At 39.0% G+C, this 21,638-nt stretch overlaps 1 protein-coding gene across 6 annotated transcripts in view; it reads right to left on the bottom strand.

Moving 5' to 3' along the window:
- The window catches only part of LOC133553009 (intersectin-2-like), a 99,596-nt gene that overhangs the window by 52,498 nt on the left and 25,460 nt on the right, over positions 1-21,638 (bottom strand). For 5 of the 6 annotated variants that reach the window (XM_061900728.1, XM_061900724.1, XM_061900726.1 and 2 more), the window contains 10 exons: positions 13,065-13,157; positions 12,908-12,971; positions 10,936-11,111; positions 10,673-10,873; positions 8,126-8,219; positions 4,011-4,153; positions 3,848-3,911; positions 3,624-3,761; positions 3,447-3,553; positions 2,370-2,632 (listed from right to left, as the gene is read on the bottom strand). In XM_061900728.1, coding sequence (XP_061756712.1) covers positions 2,370-2,632; positions 3,447-3,553; positions 3,624-3,761; positions 3,848-3,911; positions 4,011-4,153; positions 8,126-8,219; positions 10,673-10,873; positions 10,936-11,111; positions 12,908-12,971; positions 13,065-13,157 — 1,343 coding nt within the window. The remainder of the gene's footprint in view (positions 1-2,369; positions 2,633-3,446; positions 3,554-3,623; positions 3,762-3,847; positions 3,912-4,010; positions 4,154-8,125; positions 8,220-10,672; positions 10,874-10,935; positions 11,112-12,907; positions 12,972-13,064; positions 13,158-21,638) is intronic. The other variant, XM_061900729.1, reaches the window with a different exon arrangement.

Here is a 21,638-nt window from a genome sequence, read left to right as displayed (position 1 = left end):
TGCACAAGTTTACATGCAAGCAATGATTTTATCCCATATTTCTGATTGTGCCATGGTCTGTGGACAGGCCACAAGATGTGTAGTGAAGCCCCTGTTGTCATTATATAAACAATCACTAAAGATATTTAACCAACAAACAATGAAGCATCATCACTGCCATCCATCCATTAAATTTCTACCGCTTGTCTCGTTCGGGGTCGCGGGCCATATTACCCAAAAATATAACATGAGGAGTTCTGATAATTTTATACATTCCTCATTTTTAAAAGCAATTTTTAAGTGTCTTAATGTATCAGCCCCTGATGTGATGTATCAAGAAATACAAAGATACAGCAGTGAAGATGTGCAGACTCGAGCTGCAGTAGGTGGGAGGTGTAGAGTGAAAAGGTGCCGGACGACTCCGGGTCAGTCTGCCTTCTCAGTGAAGGCCTCACATCTGTGGAACTCTTTTTCACTGGAGTTAAAGTCACAGTCCGACATTAAACTTTTCTCCACAAAACTGAAAAAGTGGTGGCTTAAGGAAAATCAGAAGTGTGAGGACTAGAACTGGATGTAGTATGGACACATGGGGCTAATTATTTTCAATGTGTTTTTATTTTTGTACTTGTCTTAATCCTTTTGTATGTGTTTTACCCTTTTCTCTTAACTTGTTTTAAAGCCTAACCAGGGACAAAGGTTGCAAATTAGCCTGTGACTAGAAGTCTTATGTACTTTGACATCGGTTACCTATGTGTATCAATGTGTGATTGTACTGTTCCTGTCAAATAAATACATGAATGAATGAATTAATTAATGAAACTAACAACATTCCAAGTCTCCCAAAATTCCAGTTTTTTTTCCAGAATTCCCCCCTTTCCATTTTACTACTACCACCCTTTTTTATGTTACCTATTCCACTTTTTTCAATCGGTTTCAACCAATCCACCATCAAAAATATTCTGGCAGTGTATGATTCAGAGTCAAACATTCTGTTATTTTACGCATGCTAACTGTTAGCCTTCTAGCTTTTCAGCAAATTATTTGAACGGTAAACACCTTAGAGTAATATATTTTGTTACTTGATGCCAATTTTGCAAGTGTACACCTCAGAGTCAAATATTTAGTTATTTCATTCATGTTAACTTTTAGCATACTAATGTTAGCATTTCGGTATGAAAGTTTTTTTTGCTCATTTTACAGGTATAAACCCAAGATTTATATATTTTTTCACCTGAAAATACCAGGCTACTATGCTAACTGTTAACGTTTCAGCCTGGCTCCGGCTTTTCAGTATTCACACAATATTTCTTCCGAAATTGTATTTTTTTAGTTTTCTGTAGTATTTTCTCTTGAGAATACATACTGTAATAAAATTGTACGATACTGCATAAATACATCATCATAAACTACAGTTGGGATACATTATGTTTGCCTACAACAGGGGTCGGCAACCTTTACTACTCAAAGAGCCATTTTGACCCGTTTAAAAAAAAAAAGAAAACAATGGGAGCCACAAAACTCTTTTGAAATTTATAATGAAATAACACTGCATACAGAGTTTTTATTTTTTTTGCTTTGTGCTATGTGTAAACCAGGGGTCTCAGACACGCGGCCCGCAAATTAATATGAACATTTTATGTTAGTGCGGCCCGCGAGTTTTGTATGAATGCACCTTGACAGCATCACACTTGACACCCCTCCCAATCCTTCCGGGAGACTACCGAATTTCAGAGTGACTATTCTCTCGAATATCAGCTTATTCTCTCCCAGACAATAATAAGGATGTGCTATCGTGGCACTACTAATAGCGCCCTCTATAAACTGTGCAATCAGCTTGCCAGCCCAGTCAGGGTTAGGGTTAGGGTTGGGGTTAGGATTCTGGGTATTTGTTCTGTTGTGTTTATGTTGTGTTACGGTTAGGATGTTCTCCCGAAATGTGTTTGTAATTCTTGTTTGGTGTGGGTTCACAGTGTGGCGCATATTAGTAAGAGTGTTAAAGTATTTTATACGGCCATCCTCAGTGTGACCTGTATGGCTGTTGAACAAGTATGCCTAGCAGTCACTGACGTGCACACAAGTAGCACTGGGTAAAAGCGGGCTCGATGACATGGTTGAGAGGTCGGCACGCAGATAGAACGATGTAAAAGCGGGCGCGACGACATGTTTAAGAGGACGTTAAAGGCGTTGGTATCACGGCTATATTGTTGTCGGGGTGAAAATCGGAGAAAGCTTATCCTGGGAGAGGCACTGAAATCTGGAAGTTTCCCGGAAAAATCAGGGGTGTCGGCAAGTATGCAGCTGAGCCATATCAGAGTGAACAAAGAGCCGCATGCGGCTCCGGAGCCGCGGGTTGCCGACCCCTGGCCTACAACCATCTACTTTTTTCTTACCTCCTTTCTCTCCAGCTCCCTCAGCCTCTCCTCCTCCCGTTGCCTCTCCATCTCCCGCTGCCTATCCAGGCGCCGCTCCTCCTCCAGCCGCCTGCGATTCTCATGCTCCCGGGCCTCCCTCTCCCTGCGTTCCTGAGTCTCCCGCTCCTCCCTGGCCCTCCTCTCGCGCTCCTTCCTCTGCGTTTCCTCCAGGGCGTGACGCCGCTTCTCTAGCTCGGCACTACCTCGGGCAAAGTTCTCCTTCAGCTTGTCCTCAAAGGATACTGAAGGAATTCAGAAAAAAACCTTTCAACGAGTCTTCTCAAGGGACAAATAATACAGAAAGTAAACCCGGATATACTTTGGAGTAGTCTGTGTAGAGCTTGTATAGCAGCATAGATTAACCATCAACACATTATTGTCTAATTAGCTGCGAACGTAAGTAAGCTGCAAAACTAATGTGACACAGTAAGGTAGCAGTAGCATCATAGTCTGGGATAGCATGAGTGATGCCAGCACTGGAAGAGACGCGATTCACTACCCTAAAATGGGGATTGTTCATGCAGATGGTCGTTTAACTTGGAATTTGCCCAAACATTTCAAAGAAAGTGTTCCAAAATCTCCAATATTAAAGAAAATCGGCCACAGTTCAAATTTTTTCTTAGTGTTATTTATATATTATTTATCCTAATAGGCTAACAAGGAAAATACTTATCATTAGCAACAACTTTTTTGCACTTGCATCGCAATTTACTTCAACAAAAAGTCACTTTTATTAAAGTTAAAGTACTACTGATCACACACGCACACTAGGTGTGGTGAAATTACCCTCTGCATTTGACCCATCCCCTTGTTCCACCCCCTGGGAGGCGAGGGGAGCACTAAGGACTCGGGAATCATTATTACTCATACGGTATTTAAAAGTTTTGTATCAAAATGACTTCCTAAGGTGACAAATCATTCAGAATCTGAAAAAAACGTAAGGTTGTAGAGTGTCCTGAATGCATATAAATTTGATTTCATTACTCCAACATGTTAGTGAGAAATCTAAGGTACATCAGACGAATACAATTCTAAAGACGATTGAAGGCAACATACCACTGCTTTTGCTCTTCTGCACGGGTTCTACCTCCAGCGAGTCGACTAAAGAGGGACTACTGTAATGTCCGGTACCATTAACAAGCTCACTGGGCTTGATTCCTCCTCTGCAATCAGAATTCACGCATGTCTTTGTGTACAGTTTAATATCAGAGGAGTACAGTCGATGTGTGGTACCTAAGAGGAGACGGCACCAGGTCTTGGGGCAACGTGAGCGGCAGCGGTCGGCCAGTTTTAGCCATGTCCACAAGGTGCATGGCCAGGATGAACTCGTCGGCTCGCAGCTGGCCGTCCTTGTCCACATCCGCGAGGTTCCTGAAATTATGCACACAGCTAAGTATATAGATTCACGCAAGTACCTACACGGTTCTCATCTTCATCATAAATAATATTTTTCTCACCAAATTGTAGCCAGCTGAGTCTGCGTCAGATTGGATGCAATCAAAGCGTTTCTCACTTGAGGCCCTGTATAAAAAACATTTCCTGCAGCGACTTTTTTTTTTTTGGCTGCACAACTTTTCCAGTTAAGCATTCAGGCGGTAATTTGTTTTTTATAGTGCATACCTGACAAGTAGCCACTCATGAGCTTATCCAGTGTGTTGAACTGCTGCCTGTACTTAAGTCTGGAAGCTTGCGGCACGGCCCAGTCGCTCGAAGATGTCTTGGGAGAGTTGCTGGCTAGCGAGGTGGTGGAGGAAGAGTTGGAACTAAGAACAAACACAGAGAAATTATTCATCGTTTTTTACAAATTTTACCCATCGAGCATTTGCATTAAAAATGGCATGTTGTGCAGTCATGATAATAACAACAAAAATAATAATAATTATTAAAATAGTACAAATAAAAAAGATTTCACGGGCCACCTCATAATATTTCTAATTATTGTTATTATCCAAATGTAATCATAACTTTAATAAAATGAATAATTATTATCAAATTGTATTATCACTAATAGCATACATTATAAAGTAAAACTAATAAAATAAATCTGTCTTTATTTATAATAATAATAATATAAAATAATCTGAGAGAACGGCCCACAAAATATATTTATTTTTTCGTATGTGACCCTGTTGTGGAAAAGGTTTAGACTGCCTGGTTTGGACTAACATAATAATAATAATAATAACAATACTTATAGTACTATTCAAATTACAGTAGTATAATAATAATACTACTTGTTAGACTTCCTTTTTATTTTAGACTTAGACTTCCTTTTTATTGTCATTCAAATTTGAACTTTACCTTACAAATAAGAACGAAATTTCGTTGCATTAGCTCATGGTAGTGCAGGATAAAAAAAAAGCAATACGGTGCAGATATAAATGAATAGATTACTGTACAGATAAATATATTGCACTTTTGCATATGCATCCAAGTTTATGAATGTATGTTATATTGTCTTTTTATTCCAGCGAGTTAATCCATTTTGGGGGAACTGAGGGGATAGTTATGATGCGTTGAAGAGTCTTACGGCCAGAGGGAAGAAGCTGTTACAGAACCTGGGGGTTGAGCTTCGGAGGATGCAGAACCTCTTCTTAGAGTCCAGCAGTAAAGCCACTTGAATTAATTAATTACTATTTGTTTGGGGCAGCACGGTTTGACAGGGGTTAGTGCATGCGCCTCACAACATGAAGGTCCTGAGTAGTCCTGACTTCAATCCCAAACTCGGGATCTTTCTGTGTGGAGTTTACATGATCTCCCTGTGACTGCGTGGGTTCCCTTCGGGTACTACGGCTTCCTCCCACCGCCAAAAACATGCACCTGGGGATAGGTTGATTGGCAACACTAAATTGGCCCTAATGTGTGAATGTGAGTGTGAATGTTGTCTGTCTGTGTTGGCCCTGCGATGAGGTGGCGACTTGTTCAGGGTGTACCCCGCCTTCCGCCTGAATACACCTGAGATAAGCTCCAGCACCCCCCGCAACCCAGAAACGAGCAAGCAATAGAAAATGGATGGCTGGATGGACTATTTGTTTGTATTTTTGCTAATACGATAACCCATTTGTAAGGATAAGCTTAACTGTTTTACAATGCCAATAATGAATAATTTAATTATTTGTCAACTATTATTAAGTTGAAGCCGGAAGAAAAAGCCACTCTACCCTATGTACGGTGGCTGAGAAGGGCAAAGTTGCAACAGAGATTATCCAAAACTAAAAAGACACATACACCATAAAAAAAAAATGCAAAGGAAAATACTGCAAACACATTAACTCAGCAAGTTTTTGGTCCTACACACCTGGTAGCCCAGCTAAGTTCTAGTATTTAGTCTCAAGCAAATGGTTTTGTATGAGTCTTTGGCATTTGCATCATTTTCATTTGGCACTTTTTTTTTTTTTTATTCTGCGGCATTTATTTGATTGCAGCGTTTTTAATTTAATGCATTTTTCCATTGCATTAGTTTTACTGTGCTTTTGTGTTATTAGTGCAGATATTTTTTGTGTTTGGAGCATTTGAACATGCTGCCACATTTGCTACTGTCAACCACCGTACTGCACACGCCCATGTGCGTGCACGTTTTGTGGTTAAGTTACTAAAACAATGCTTCAGAAGAAACTACAATGAAATAGGACAAGGATCGAAAGGATAATTTGAGAAGTTCCAATAGTAGGACCACAAAAGTCAAGGTATAAAATGGCTCCTCCCTGGTGCCTCAAGACTTTTATTTTATTGTCTATTAAAATGGGGCTGAAACCATTTATTAAAAGTCTAGAAACAATCATAGACAGTACTTTGTGATATAAAAACTGTATAAATGATACATCTGCCTTGCACCTGCCGCTGACATGCTTTGGTTGGCCAGCCTGACATGAGGTAATTTTATTATGTACAGTATAGAAATGTATCACACAAAGCAGTGAAATCAGATACAAGCTCCAACCTGTTCTCCAATGACACAAAATAACCCACCAAGGAGGATCGAGGACATTAGATACTATTGTCAAACAAAAAAATGCTTTCCCCTTTGTCACATAGTCCTACTTTTGTACATTTCCACTTCACTGTCGGGTAAACAAATTATGAATGATTACAGGCAATGCGGATTGCAGCCACAGTATTGTACAGAACTGTAAAGTAGTCTACGAGAGGATTATAATGTAAATTCCCGTTCTGCTCTGTTTAACCTTCCTGTTGGAACATGTGAATTGTTTATAAAAAAGAAAAAGAAAAAAAAAGAAGGCTCCTCCTGTTCTCTGACTTTAATTCTCAACTCCTTGCTGCAGTGTTTTTTTAAAGACACGTTTACCTCACAGTAGAAAAAAAGGTCCACAGTATTTACCGTTGTATAAGAAGCACGGTTCATTCTACCAAATTAACGCAGTTTGCTTGTTTTAACTCTCAAAATACAAGTACATTTCTGTATTTTTTTCAACTGTAAATCTGATGCCCACTGCTCCCCTCACTTCCCAGGGGGTGAACAAGGGGATGGGTCAAATGCAGAGGAAAAATTTCACCACACCTAGTGTGTGTGTGACAATCATTGGTACTTTAACTTTATAGTTATTTGAATGACTCTTACCATAATATGTTACGTTAAAATAGCTCGGTTGGTAGAGTGGCCGTGCCAGCAACTTAAAGGGTTGCAGGTTCGATTCCCGCTTCCGCCATCCTAGTCAATGCCATTGTGTCCTTGGGCAAGACACTTTACCCAGCTGCTCCCAGTGCCACCCACACTGGTTTAAATGTAACTTAGATATTGGGTTTCACTATGTAAAAGCGCTTTGAGTCACTAGAAAAAAGCGCTATATAAATATAATTCACTTCACTTCACATACCAGGCACGTTCTCAGTTCGTTATTTATGCGTCATATAACGTAAATTTATTCAGCCTGTTGTTCACTATTCCTTATTTATTTTAAATTGCCTTTCAAATGTCTATTCTTTGTATTGGATTTTATCAGATAGATTTCCCCCAAAAATGCGACTTATACTCTTGTGCGACTTATATATGTTTTTTTTTCTTCATTGATATGCATTTTCGGCAGGTGCAATTTATGCTCCGGAGCGACTTATAGTCCGAAAAAATATGTTATTTGGAGGAGTACTGTACAATAATGATGCTCGCAAGTATGATTGCCAAAGAGTGACAAAGCAGTAACTTACTTTTTCATGCTCTAGCTAAGACAATATTCAATGTATTGTATTGTATGTATTGTATACCAGGGTCAGGCCTAGAACAAATTAACAGCAATAAACAAAGGTTTACTGCAGACCAAAAGTAAATGGTTGAATTTAATTTTGTTCTTCCCGTGTTCTGCAGAGGATCTAAATAAAGCAACTTCCTGTGGACCATGTTACTTGTACAACATTCCACATTTTTCAAAAGGGGTGTTTTCGGGTAACAGGACTGAGTGAAAACCCAGGGATGACTAAAGTGTCTAACTTACTTTTTTTTTTTCCAAAGGACAACAATTTCTAAAGGATTGAAATTACTATATTTTATAGTAAAGTCTAATTTTAGGATACAGTGACAAGGAAAATATGCAATTTTTCAAGTTACTTTAAATCATCTTTGAAATTGTATTTATGAAATATGCATTAAGATCAATGTGATCAATTCAAAAAATGCATTTTACAGTAAATTTTATCGTGCCTTTATACAGTTATTTTCTTTGGGAATACCGCGCATACATTTGGTTTATTTATCTAAATGGTGCTTTTATTTCTGGTCTCACCTGCTGGATCCAAGGTCTAGAAGAGAGTTGGTTTTGGACATGCTGTTGGGTGGTGAAAACGTCACCGGAGAAGAGAAACTAGAGAGAGGAAGGCCTGCAAAACACATTACGTAGATTTTAATACCTTACTGTTTGTTTTAGTTTGTTAGCAGGATTGTACCAAGAATATTAAATGTATTTGTTTATTGAATCTAACTTTTATTAATATTTGTCGACAATTCTCCACAAAACAAATGCATGAATGTTCAAAACAACAATTTGGTGCCATTTTAGTTTACTTTAAAACCCTTTAAATAGCTTCAAAGCATGTCTTCGTACACGTGCCAATCTCAATAACAACACGCGGCTTTCTTATGTAATCAGACGGTCAGCTTTGAACGCGTGCATGCCTAATCTTATCTCCTCGCGCTTGATACAGCCTCAGCATAAAGCTCTCCAGATGCAAGGTTAGCGGCGTGTGAGTTGACACTTGCCTCATTATAAACCGGTCGTTTCAGAGCTCGGATATTGCACTCGAAGACTTGCCAGAAAGATGAACCGGGCTGCGGCCAAAGGACAGATTAGGATGCGAGACGCAGCCAAAATATGCTAAAGTGAATAAAGTTCATACAGATGCCAGCAGCTGTACTTGATAGCAATGGCATCTGATAGATAAAATTGAGTCATTGCAATAAATGCAAGTCGACAGTGTGTTGACGAGTACAGTCACAACTCTGTGTGTTTATCTTCTACTCCTAAACTAAAGCACACAAAAAATGTGGCAAAACAGGCACCCTGTGTTGCCAGTGATATTATTTTATTAGTTTTCTGGTTTTCTGACTAATACACGGCTTCACGGTGGTAGAGGGGTTAGTGCGTCTGCCTCACAATACGAAGGTCCTGCAGTCCTGGGTTCAACTCCAGGCTCGGGATCTTTCTGTGTGGAGTTTGCATGTTATCCCCGTGAATGCGTGGGTTCCCTCCGGGTACTCCGGCTTTCTCCCACTTCCAAAGACATGCACCTGGGGATAGGTTGATTGGCAACACTAAATTGGCCCTAGTGTGTGAATGTTGTCTGTCTATCTGTGTTGGCCCTGCAATGAGATGGCGACTTGTCCAGGGTGTACCTCGCCTTCCGCCCGATTGTAGCTGAAATAGGCGCCAGCGCCTCCCGCAACCCCAAAAGGGAATAAGCGGTAGAAAAATGGATGGATAGATGACTAATACACCACAGGGTGGTGCTTTTCTTAAATCAAAAATGTCCCATCCCCCAGTCAAAGTGACTTGAAATTTCTCACACACATCTTAATGCACTCTACAAAACAAACTGTCACTTGAGGGGGTTTGGCCAAATTGCTGCAAACTTTTGTATGCGCCTTCAAGGGACAATTGGTAAAAAAAAAAAAGGGCCACCGTTGACAAATGTCCAAGGATTATGTTTGCACTGTTGTATATATGTATGAATATGAAACGTCAAATGGGACAGAATGAAATATGTCATTAATTAATTACAATTGGAATTAAATACATAAATGTGTTATTATATCTGTCAATCAATTTAAAATAAATTTGATATGTATTTATGAATTACATTATTCATTAAAATATTTATCATTAAATTAATGATTTCAGAATTTCATTATTTGTTTCACAATTTAGTGAATTATTTCACAATTTCATTATTTATTTCGTATTTTCATAAAATTTTTAATCATTTCAAGATTAAATGATTTAATTATTTGTTGTTGGCCCTCTCAGTCAGTGGCCGCATCTTCACACTTTTTTGGTTAATCGGCAGCAAGGTCTAAGATATATACCACCAACTCCTGAAAAAGTATATCTTCCTGAGCTGCCATGTTTAAAAATTCTTCCAGTTCAGACCAAAGCAATAATTGCACTATATTCCTGTTAGCCTCGCCCAGTGATTTTGATGGGGTGAGTTTGAAAGATAAATGCTGCCACACAAAGATGAAATAACCAACTAAAACATGAAATAATTACTTAAATCATGATATAGATATCTAAATTTTGACATAATTAAATAATCGTTAGAAAAATTATATTGTAAAATGATCAAATAGTAATATATATATATATATATACATATATATATATAAAGTATATATATATATATATATATATATATATATATAGTTGTCTGTCTATCTGTGTTGGCCCTGCGATGAGGTGGCGACTTGTCCAGGGTGTACCCCGCCTTCCGCCCGATTGTAGCTGAGATAGGCGCCAGCGCCCCCCGCGACCCCAAAAGGGAATAAGCGGTAGAAAATGGATGGATAGATATATATATATTTTTTTTATTTATTTATTTTTTTTTTAATCGCATAAAATTATTTCACACGTGTATGTATTTACTTTCAATTTAAAACAATTTAGACATTTAGGTAATTTAAAGATGTATTTTATTGGTTTTATTTTATCCCATTTGTAAAATCAGTGGTGTATACAATGTTTTTGGCTGAGGGAAAGAACTAATTTGGGTCTACTGCAGAAAAAAAGTGGAGGGTAATCCCTCCACTCGGTCCAGTGCGGCGCCCCATCAGAACCAACCTGCAGCGTTAGGAACGCAAGGTGGACTGAGGAGGTTGACGTTGTAAAATCCGCCATTTCTCAGCGAGGTGATGAGAGGCATTGCGGTCATTGGCGTGGGAGCCAGGGGTCGCATGAGGGTGTTAGCCGGGATGGGTGTTAGCATGGGCATGGCAGACATGGACGACATGCCGACTGACAGGTTTAGCAAAGAGCCCATTCCTGCAAGGAGGACATGGAGGTTTAAAGATGGGGGGACTCAGTTAGTTTTGCTTGACGCTTACCAAAGCGGGCGGACGAAGGAACGGGGGGGACTGAATTCGTAAAAGTAGGCTGCTTCATGACAGCAGGCAGGGTTGAGGGTAAGTTCCACCCCTGCAGTTTGAGCTTGATGAGCTTCATGGCGATTGAGAACTCCTGTCTGTCCATCTTGCCATCGCTGTCCATGTCGGCCAGGTTCCTATGGGGTTGGGGAGTAGGTGGGGGATCATATTAAGAATAAGTGACATTGCACCATCATTTTTATTTGATCAAATTGTCACTGGATTCAGGGGGAAGACATTACCATTTGTACTAATCTGTGGACATGTAGTGGACATGTAGAAACACTGATCTACTACAGGTGGAGCATATAAAAGTCACACTGGATGGACACTTTTATATCTTTGTGAAGACAGTGCATGATATGCTGCTACATCCAACTCAGAGTGTCAAAAGAAGATATTAGAGTAAGGGTTTCAAACTCATTTAAGATCGGGGGCCACATGGAGCAAAATCTACTCCCAAGTGGGCCGGACTGGTGAAATCCCGCCACGATAACTTAAAAATAAAAGCGACTTCAAATTGTTTTCTTTGTTTAAAAATAGAACAAGCACATTCTGAAATTGTACAAATCATAATTTTGTCAGGTTTTTTTTTAATACGATTACTTGTTGCAGTTAATAGAACATATACTTTGTCGTTATTTATATTTTCAGAATAAATTATGTGATGATGTTCATCAGTCAACTCATTGGTGTTCATTTTCAATCCATCAAGATTACAAAATTATATCAAAATCAAATTACAGTATATTATTTATGTAGTTTAATCATTTTCCTCGACTGATGTACTAACATCATGTGGGTTTTTTTGTTCATATGTAGCATCATCTACAAAGATACAAAGAATTGCTATTGCGACATCCAGTGGACACATTTTGAACAGCTGCTTCTTCCATTGAAAAATTTCAGGTACATTTTTATACTTAGCAAACTCATCCCGCGGGCCGGATAAAACCTGTTCGCGGGCCTGATCCGGCCATCGGGCCGTACGTTTGACACCCCTGCATTAGACAGTTCATGATTTCTATGTCACAGAAATATAGCGTCAAGATTCTACACAATATGAAGGTCCTGCAGTCCTGGGTTCAATCCCAGGCTCAGGATCTTTCTGTGTGTAGTTTGCATGTTCTACCCGTGAATCCGTGGGTTCCCTCTGGGTACTCCGGCTTCCTCCCACTTCCAAAGACATGCACCTGGGGATAGGTTGATTGGCAACACTAAAATTGGCCCTAGTGTGTGAATGTGAGTGTGAATGTTGTCTGTCTATCTGTGTTGGCCCTGCGATGAGGTGGCGACTTGTCCAGGGTTTACACCGCCATCCGCCCGATTGTAGCTGAGATAGGTGCCAGCGCCCCCCGCGACCCCAAAAGGGAATAAGCGGTAGAAATGGATGGATGGATGGACACTACATGATATGTTGCTTGCTGCTATGCTACTAAGGAACATGACATTAAAGCTGAAATGTGCACAAATATGTGGAGAAATAATGCCACTATTGTATGTTGCATGATCAAACTATGAAACGAGTACATACAAGAATCATGCTGTAAGTGTTAAAACAGCGCTGCTTGCTTCCTTGTTGAACAATATCTTACAGCAAATCTTATGTCATGAAATGTCGTAAAAATATAAGTCAAGACAATACATGATGTCGTGTGATGCTGAGCTTCACCAAACTCAGGAATAAGACATAAAGCCAATATCATATTCAATATTTGGTCGCACATTACAACTCTTTGATGTCACAAACAAGACAGCGCATGATACGTTGCATGCTTCTATGCTTCACTTACATCTTACGGAGGAAGACGACAGAGCCGGTATTACAAATTATATTTAGGTCACACATTACAATTATTTCATGTCATGGTCAAGACAGTGCATGATATGCTGCTTGCTTATATGCGTCACAAAAGCTATGACATCAACTCACCAGATTTCAGCCAGGACAGGCGGCGGCAGGCCCGACTGCAGGAAGAATCCCCTGGCTTGCTCGCCTGTAGACAGACATCAAGGGGTCATGGACTAATCCGGAAAGCGGCCAAGTGTATTGCTTAAGGACATGACAAGAACTCCATTAATTGAATTACCAGAGACATAGCCTGAGACGGGGGCGAGGGTGTCAAACTGTTTGTCGTGTTTGCCTCGCTCCTCTGGGGTGATGGCCCACATGCTGGCTCCACCTGGACAACAAAACAAAGAATATTTTGTCAGCTTTAAGAAAAAAAAAACAAAATGCAGATAAAGCTAATAGGAAACCTCTTAATCAATATTTTAATATCTGTTGCTGAACTCGGGAGATAAGAAGACATTCAATGTTGTGGAAATAAGAGAAAGGCACTATGTGATATAGTGCTTGCTGCTATGCTTCACTGAACAATTGACCCAAAATTCAGTGTACAAATAAAGGTCTTATAATGACTTCACTACTTCGTTGTCCGATGAATTGCCATAGAAATAATCTTTTTTATTCAAGACACTGCATGATATGCTGTTTGAAGCATTGCAGAAAAAAAAAGAAAAAAAAATGTCCACAAATCTGCATCACGCTATTAAATGATGGACAGAGCAAATAAAAGTCATGCTGAACGGATTCACTTAACACTCACACGTTACCACACTTTTTCACTGTCAAAACAATGCATGATATGCTGCTTGCTGCTATATTCTCCTTGCTCAACTCAGAAGAAAAACTATTTTAATAAACTTTGGAAGACAAGAGAAAAGTAGACATTTGATTCAAAATGTGCACAATTCCTTGGGAAAATAGAGGCACTCTGATGGCATCACTAATCAGTTTATAAAATGGCCACAGAAATCAGCTTCTTTATTCAGGAAACTGCATGATATACTACTTGAATCATTGCAGGACAAAACAGGTCCACAAATCTGCGTCACATGATCAAATTATGGAAAGAGTCCATAAAAATCGTATTTACTGGATTTTACGTCACATAACGATACTTTGTCAGTGTCAAGACAGTGCATGATATACTACTGCCTTGCCCTCCTTGCTCAACTCAGAAGAAAGAAAAAAAGATAAATGACCACAAATTGTCATGACTGATGTCAAAATAAAAATATGAGTCAGGACAAGGCAGGACAGCAAATGAAAAGGTACCTCAGCAAATTTATAGGAAAACTGCACTTTAAAAAAAAAAAAAAAAATGACAATCCTAAAAAAATCTTAATGTGAGACAAGCACACATACAGTCGTAGTCAAAAGTTTACATACACTTGGAAATAACAATGTCATAGCTGTCTTGAGTTTCCAATAATTTCTACAACTCTTGATTTTTTTGTGAAAGAGGGATTGGAGCACATACTTGTTGGTCACAAAAAACATTCATGAAATTTGGTTCTTTTATGAATTTATTAGGAGGTCACAAGTATACATACATGATCAATTTTGGAGATGTAGTAAAGTTACAATCAAATCAAATTAGTTTCATGGCATGGCCTCTTAACTTCATGTGAGTGATTATAATTGACGACACACGTTGACTTCTCTGAGCCCATTTAAATAGGGCTCATGTGATGCAGTCATTAGACTCGGTTACAAACGCGACAATGGGAAAGTCAAAAGAACTCAGCACAGATCTGAAAAAACGAATCATTGACTTGAACAAGTCAGCAAAGTCACTTGGAGCTATTTCAAAGCAGCTTAAGGTCCCAAGAGCAACTGTGCAGACAATTGTTCGTAAGTATAAAGTGCATGGCACAGTTTTGTCACTGCCACAATCAGGAAGAAGACGCGAGCTATCACCTGCTGCTGAGAGGAAATTGGTCAGGATGATCAAGAGTCAACCGAGAACCACCAAAAAGCAGGTCTGCAATGAATTGGAAGCTGCTGGAACACCGGTGTCAGTGTCCACAGTCAAGCGTGTTTGGCATCGCCACTGACTGAGATGCTACCATGCAAGAAGGGAGCCCTTGCTCCAGATGCGACACCTTAAGGCTTGTCTAAAGTTTGCTGCTCATAACATGGACAAAAATAAGACTTTCTAGAGGAAAGTTCTGTGGTCAGATGAAACACAAATTGGATTGGCCACAATACCCAGCAATATGTTTGGAGGAGAAAAGGTGAGGTCTTTTATCTCAGGGACACCATTCCTACCATCAATCATGGTGGTGGTAGTCTAATGCTCTGGGCCTGTTTTGATGCCAATGGAACTGGTGTTTTACAGAGAGTAAATGGGACAATTAAAAAGGAGGATTACCTCCAAATTCTTTAGGACAACCTAAAATCATCAGCCGGGAGGTTGGGTTTTGGGCGCAGTAGTCGTTGTAAAAAAACTACCAAATTTAGCAGAACTGCACCAATTTTGTCAAGTGCAGTGGTCAAAAATTCAACCAGAAACTTGCCAGAAGCTTCTGGATGACTACCAAAAGCGACTTATTGCAGTGAAACTTACCAAGGGACATGTTGATCAAGGGTGATGGGTCAAATGCAGAGGATAATTTCACCACACCTAGTGTGTGTGTGTGTGTGTGTGACTATCAGTGGTACTTTGACTTTAATTAACATTGCTGGCATCTTTAAACTGCTCTTGGTTCGGTGAGAAGAACAGATTTGCTGAAAAAAGGCAAATTGGAAGAGCCGTTAGCTTGGCGAAGCAGTTGCTTAGCAACCAGAAGCTAAACTGAGATTAAATTGAGAGAGTTTGAAGATCTTTCAAAGTGTTTCCGACCACACAGGGCGATTTTGGTTGATGGGCTGACACTTCCAGTTAATCTCTGAATGGCACAAGGTTTGAATAAAAAAAAAAAAAAAGTTTTTATTCCAAAACCTTTGGGGTCATCCAGATCAAATTGAGACTCTGCATACAGGACAAGAAGGAAAGCAAGACTTGAAGTTACAGCAAATAAATGACCTGAGAAAAGACTTGGAAAGAGCCACTTTAGAACACAGAGAAGATCTGAGAAGTTTGCAGAAAAATATAGAAAGTCTGCAAACTAAGAATAACAACATAAGAAGGGAATACCAGGAGCTCAAAGAGATAGTGATAAATCTCTATATAATTAAAAAACAATGCGTCAAAAGGTTAAGATTTTCCCATAGGAAAATATTGCAGTGAATCAAGATAACATCATTCTGAGGAATATCATAGATGAAATGGTTTAGGATAAACTAAGGAATGATATCATTGTCACACGGCACCAAATCAAACCAAGATCCTACGTGCAACAGAAAAAAAATTGAGAAGCACTGCTATGACAAATTTAATTTAGACCCCCTTGGTCCTCCTGTCTTCTTCTACGGTGTTTTACCTGCAAGCCCAAGTCTTGTAAAACTGCTTCCGGGTAAACTTTTTTTAAGCCCCGCACACTGGCAACTGCCTTCAATATCAAATCAGTGTTAATAATTTAAAACCGTAAAAAAGAGAAAAGCGAATGTGAAAAAGAGAAAGTTAAAATTAGAAACCTGTGAAACACACACAAATAATAACAGTGTACAAAAATGAAGATTGGCACTGAAAACATGTCTTGATACAAATAAAATATCTACCAAAAATAATGTATTTTTTTTCAATGCTTGTATTTATTTGTTGCCAAAACTTGTTTTGGTGTAAATTAAACTTTTCCTCCAGTGTTAATTTTTTTTTTCGATACCAAATCTTACTAGCATTGTTTTGGCTCCCTATATTGCTAAGAGCTAAACATGGTTTACAAACTCTGAACATAATAAAACAAACACTTACTGCACATTGTCTGCTCCCACTAGAATGCTGACTGATGGGATGTTTATATCTTCTCATTTGGATGAAAACAATCATATTCCTCATGCAGGTTTCTTTTTTTTTTTTTTAAAGTGCAGCAAACAAATAAATGATGAATGGGTTGTACTTGTATAGTGCTTTTCTACCTTCAAGGTACTCAAAGTGCTTTGACACTACTTCCACATTTACCCATTCACACACACATTCACACACTGATGGAGGGAGCTGCCATGCAAGGTGCTAACCAGCACCCATCAGGAGCAAGGGTGAAGTGTCTTGCTCAAGGACTAAACGGACGTGACGAGGTTGGTACTAGGTGGGGCTTGAACCAGGGACCCTCGGGTTGCGCACGACCACTCTTCCACTGCGCCACGTCGTGTTGTCATCCAAGCAACGTTATCATGGACGCCTCTGCTTATTTCAGCAAGACAATGCCAAGCCATGTGTTACAACAGCGTGGTTTCGTAGTAAAAGAGTGCCTTTTCGTGTCTTTCTCGTCATCTCCATAAATAAATTCAATGTTGAAGATGACCAACTTCTTGATTTATGGCCACATCATTCTACTATCCAGGTGAGAGGCATGATTTTAAAATTAACTTTCGCGATGCAGCAGCTCCACATGTCAATATAGCAGCATCAGCTGTTTGTGATCACCGCACTGCTAAAAATAGTGTCGCCATTAGCATTTTTTCCATCTTCCTGGTTTGGGACATTCATCCTCCGTTGTTGCCATTTCTAATATAAAGTAATGTAAAGTTCTTACTTATATCTGTCAGTAAACTCACCATGAAAGCGCTAAAACATACCGGTGTAGTGAGTTACATTATTCACCCAAGGAACCTTAGTTATTAGAGAGTCCCAATCAGATGGTTTTTCACAGGACACGTTTCCGGCGTTTTGATTGCACTAGTGAGCCACGGATGAGGAGATGCTACTCAGTTATTGATTTAAGTAAAGTCTGACTGTCATTAAAAAAGTTAGCTCCATCTTTTGACACTTCTTCCACTCCCATCCTTGCACGCTACACCGCTTCAACATAGATAACGGAGAAACGATGCTGCCGAAGGTAAGCTACGTAAATAAGAGCGCCCACAAAAATGCGCATCCTGAAGCGACTGTCAGAAAGTGGCTGTAAGATGATCTGCAAAACATAATCTATGCTACATTTTTACCATAATAACCACCATTACATGTTATTTAAACCACAAGATAAGTGTTTCAATTAAGAAAAAAAATAGAAAATGGATATATGGATGACCCCTTTAATGCGCCTTATATTCCTGTGTGCCTTTTGTATGAAAATAGACTTCACTAGACTCGCTCATCGGCAGTGCGCCTTAAAATCCACTGCACCATTTGGTCCGGAAAATACGCTAGTGAAGTGAATTATATTTATATAGCGCTTTTCTCTGGCGACTCAAAGCGCTTTACATAGTAAAACACAACATCTAAATTACATTTAAACCAGTGTGGGTGGCCCTGCGAGCAGGTGGGTAAAGTGTCTTGCCATCCTAGTCACAAGGCAGTGACTAGGATGGCGGAAGCGGGAATTGAACCTGGAACCCTCAAGTTGCTCGCACGGCCACTCTGCCAACCGAGCTAGGCTGCCCCGGTATGGCTTCTTGTCTTTCATAGTGATTGTGATTGATAGGCAAATTTCCATATAAAGTGCAGTTCCACTTTAAATCCTAAATCCTCAAATTTAGAAGACATTTTGCTGGAAGGCCTTTTTCAATTACAGATATTTATGCTTGATGCAACATAATTGTCCATCCCAATTATGATGATGTCACCCTTGCACCAGCTCATCTCCCCATTGATTAATGTATAAAAACTCAGGAGTCAGCTCCTTTCAGTCTCGCATATTGAGTATCTGAAGTTACCGTTAGGGATGTGGCTGAAAATTAAATAAGTGTTGTAAAACTTTGTCCTTCTGTAAGGCTCGCTTTTAAAAAATAAACAGGAAATATATGGATGGGTGATCAATAAATCATGAGAGACTTCATCTAATAAACAGGACAAGACAGAATTATTTAACACCTTCACTGTTGTTTCTGCTGTTCGAAAGCTTTGGAGACGTTTTTATGAGGAAGAAAATTGACCGCTTTGATGGACGTTATTGAGGAGATGATAAATGAAGTCTTCAGAGGGGAATAATCAATGACTCTCCTGCCAGATAAATGTCAACAAAGAGAAGCATGAAGGCAAGTTATGTTTCCTGATGTATTTTTCAGGTTATTGGAGATAAACCAGAAAATATAGGGATTTGGAAAATAAACTATATTTGATTGAGTTATTATGTAATTAAAAATTAAAATAATTAATTCGCTATAATGGTCAGTATGTTAATTGCAGGATTATCTAAACTACAGTATATATAGCATATTTAAATTCCATTCAACACGGTTGTTAATTTTGAATAATAAAAAAAAAAATTAAACTATGTTAAAAAATTAATAAAGAAATATGTATATAATAAATAAACATACGACTTGTCCAGGGTGCACTGCACCTTCTGCCCGATTGCAGCTAAGGTAGACTCCAGCACCCCTGCAACCCCGAACAGGAGATGCGGTAGGAAATGGATGGATGGATGTATTTATTTTTTATTTGATAGTATTTATTAGTTGTTTATTATTTATGTATATATTGTATTAAATATGTACTATGTATTATTACTTCTTTTAAAAAGTTTTAAGGAGGGTCTTATATTTATTTTAACTATTTCTGATCATTCCTTTGGGTTTGTCTTTAAATGTAATAACTAAAGGAAACACAAAATATGACAAAAATAATAAATACATAAAAACAAACAATTCATATAATTGTTAATAAATCCTTGCTGCATAAAACAAATTCTCTTTTAAAATATGAATAACAAAAAGTTAAATTTTAATGATCCTTAATAAAAGACAAAAAAAAGAAAACATTTATATACTGAACATTTTTAAATTAGTAAAAATCAACAATATTCAAGGTTTATATTCATGTACTAGGTTGATGATCGGGTTCAAACAATGATTAAACCACTTTGCGATTACTTTTACTGGTGTGATAATCTATTGCACATTTATAGGACTAAGCGTGTGTGTGTGTGTGTGTGTGTGTGTGTGTGTGTGTGTGTGTGTGTGTGTGTGTGTGTGTGTGTGTGTGTGTGTGTGTGTGTGTGTGTGGGGGCAGTGTTTAGCGTTCCCATTTATTGTTCCACATGCTACAGGAAATGCCACCCTGCCTGAGCGGAACTTCCCCAAAACTAACCCAAACATGGAATCACTGCAAGCCTGGAACAGATAAATCAGCTGGCAAAGAGATGCAATTGATCAGTAATGTCTTCTAAATAGAGGCAAGTAGAAGTAGAAGCATGCAGTAGTTGACCTCAGAGAACCTGCTCGCTCTACCCCAAATCACCATGGCAACGCACCCAAGTATACATGCTTGCTCAAACGCTATCCTCTGACCCACAGAAAGTAGAAGGTAATTAATCTTGCTCATTAATGTGACTACTGTGGTATAGGAAGTAGGGGCGGCAAGATATTTAGCACAGCCCCGCAGGGACCATCAAATAGGCTGGACTGTGAGGAAGTGGGACTCTGCAAAGTGCCTTATGTGGCAAATGTTTGATTTCAGGGGGCCAAAGTAACGATGTATGAGCTGTGTTTGTGTTCATCCACTTTTTACCAATACACTGTTAATCCGCACTTGTCCAATGTAATAGACGCTCTATATTACATACAACTAGGGGTGTAACGGTACACAAACATTTTGGTTCGGTACGTACCTCGGTTTAGAGGTCACGGTTCGGTTCATTTTCGGTACAGTAAGAAAACAACAAAATATAATTTTTGGGGTTATTTTTTTACCAAATTTGTAAACAATGGAATAACATACAGTGGGGCAAAAAAGTATTTAGTCAGTCACCGATTGTGCAAGTTCTCCCACTTAAAATGATGACAGCGGTCTGTAATTTTCATCATAGATACACTTCAACTGTGAGAGACATATTGTGAAAAAAAATCCAGGAATTCACAGTGTAGAAATTTTTAAATAATTTATTTGTAAATTATGGTGGAAAATAAGTATTTGGTCAACCATTCAAAGCTCTCACTGATGGAAGGAGGTTTTGGCTCAAAATCTCACGATACATGGCCCCATTCATTCTTTCCTTAACACGGTTCAATCGTCCTGTCCCCTTAGCCGAAAAACAGCCCCAAAGCATGATGTTTCCACCCACAGGCTTCACAGTAGGTATGGTGTTCTTGGGATGCAACTCAGTATTCTTCTTCCTCCAAACACGACGAGTTGAGTTTATACCAAAAAGTTCTATTTTGGTTTAATCTGACCACATGACATTTTCCCAATCCTCTGCTGTATCATCCATGTATCCATTTTGGTATAAACTCAACTCGTCGTGTTTGGAGGAAGAAGAATAATGAGTTGTATCCCAAGAACACCATACCTATTGTGAAGCATGGGGGACCTGAGTTTCCAGAAATTTCTACAACTCTTATTTTTTTGTGATAGTGATTGGAGCACATACTTGCTTGTCACAAAAAAAAACATTCGAGAAGTTTGGTTCTTTTATGAATGTATAATGGGTCTACTGAAAATGTGTCCAAATTTGCTGGGTCAACACTATACATACAGCAACATACATTATGACTTTTGGTGATGGGGAAAAGTTACAATCAAATCAAATTAGCTTCATGGCATGGCCTCTTAACTTCATGTGAGTGATTATGATTGACGACACCTGTTGACATCTCTGAGCCAATTCAAATAGGGCTCTAGAGATGCAGTCATTAGATGCGGTTACAAACGCGACAATGGGAAAGTCAAAGGAACTCAGCACAGATCTGAGAAAACAAATCAGTAACTTGAACAAGTCAGGAAAGTCCCTAGGAGTTATTTCCAAGCTGCTTAAGGTCCCAAGAGCAACTGTGCAGA

The sequence above is a fragment of the Nerophis ophidion genome, linkage group LG05, assembly GCF_033978795.1.
Source record: "Nerophis ophidion isolate RoL-2023_Sa linkage group LG05, RoL_Noph_v1.0, whole genome shotgun sequence".
Taxonomy (NCBI): domain Eukaryota; kingdom Metazoa; phylum Chordata; class Actinopteri; order Syngnathiformes; family Syngnathidae; genus Nerophis; species Nerophis ophidion.
Note: the sequence above shows the minus strand (reverse complement) of the source record. Positions and strands in the feature narration are given on the sequence as shown.